We start from the raw sequence: 879 nt of genomic DNA, 5'->3' as shown, positions 1-879 counted from the left end.
TAATATATATATATATATATATATATATATAGTAATTGTTTTAGTGTATGATTTGTTTTATTTTCATTTGCAGAAAAAGTAAAGAACAAGACTTCGGGAAAAAAGAAGATTTCGGAAAAAGTGAAGAATATATTGAGACAAAACCTAACGATGGAATATGAATTCTACAACTTTATTTGTAAACGTCTTAACGATCAATTTAATATCATTAAAAAGTCCTCTTGATGACTTGAAATGAGGTGCTAGAAAGTGTCCTTTCTGAACATCGCCCATATGTAAAAAGACCCTCCAAATTACGTTAATTTTCTTTCTTTGAATGGCTTGACATAAAATTTTAAATACAATTCCAAGTAGTACACATTTGAAATAAAATCCCTTTAAAAATTACCTTTATATTTATTCGTCAACTTGGTTTACTAAAATTAGAAGATTAAAATTGTTTTTAATTAATTCAAATTAGATTTTTTCAGATATTTTAGGCCAATAAATAATTATAATTCAGAATTCAACTTCCTTACAGAAACTGAAATGCAGATATTTATCAAAACGAAGTCCAACTAAAAGTAAAGGCCCGGCACGGCCAGGTGGTTAGGGCACTCGACTCGCAATCTGCGGGTCGCGGGTTCGAATCCCTGTCCCACCAAAACACGCTCGCCCTATCAGCCGTGGGGGCGTTATAATGTGACGGTCAATCCCACTATTCGTTGGTAAAAGAGTAGCCCAAGAGTTGGCGGTGGGTGGTGATGACTAGCTGCCTTCCCTCTAGTCTTACACTGCTAAATTAGGGACGGCTAGCGCAGATAGCCCTCGTGTAGCTTTGCGCGAAATTCAAAACAAACAAACTAAAAGTAAAAATATCTCGAAAGGGTGTTAAATTTG

At 34.6% G+C, this 879-nt stretch overlaps 1 protein-coding gene across 1 annotated transcript in view; it reads left to right on the top strand.

Moving 5' to 3' along the window:
* The window catches only part of LOC106478365 (heparan sulfate 2-O-sulfotransferase pipe-like), an 11,308-nt gene extending 11,050 nt beyond the window's left edge, over positions 1-258 (top strand). Inside the window, exon 5 of the mRNA XM_013938905.2 lies at positions 74-258. Within this exon, the coding sequence (XP_013794359.1) occupies positions 74-225 (152 nt within the window). The 3' untranslated portion in view covers positions 226-258. The remainder of the gene's footprint in view (positions 1-73) is intronic.
* Positions 259-879: the final 621 nt, after the last annotated feature.

This window comes from Limulus polyphemus, unplaced genomic scaffold (genome assembly GCF_000517525.1).
Source record: "Limulus polyphemus unplaced genomic scaffold, Limulus_polyphemus-2.1.2 Scaffold204, whole genome shotgun sequence".
Classification (NCBI taxonomy): Eukaryota; Metazoa; Arthropoda; class Merostomata; order Xiphosura; family Limulidae; genus Limulus; species Limulus polyphemus.
This window is presented reverse-complemented; position numbering and strand designations above follow the sequence as displayed.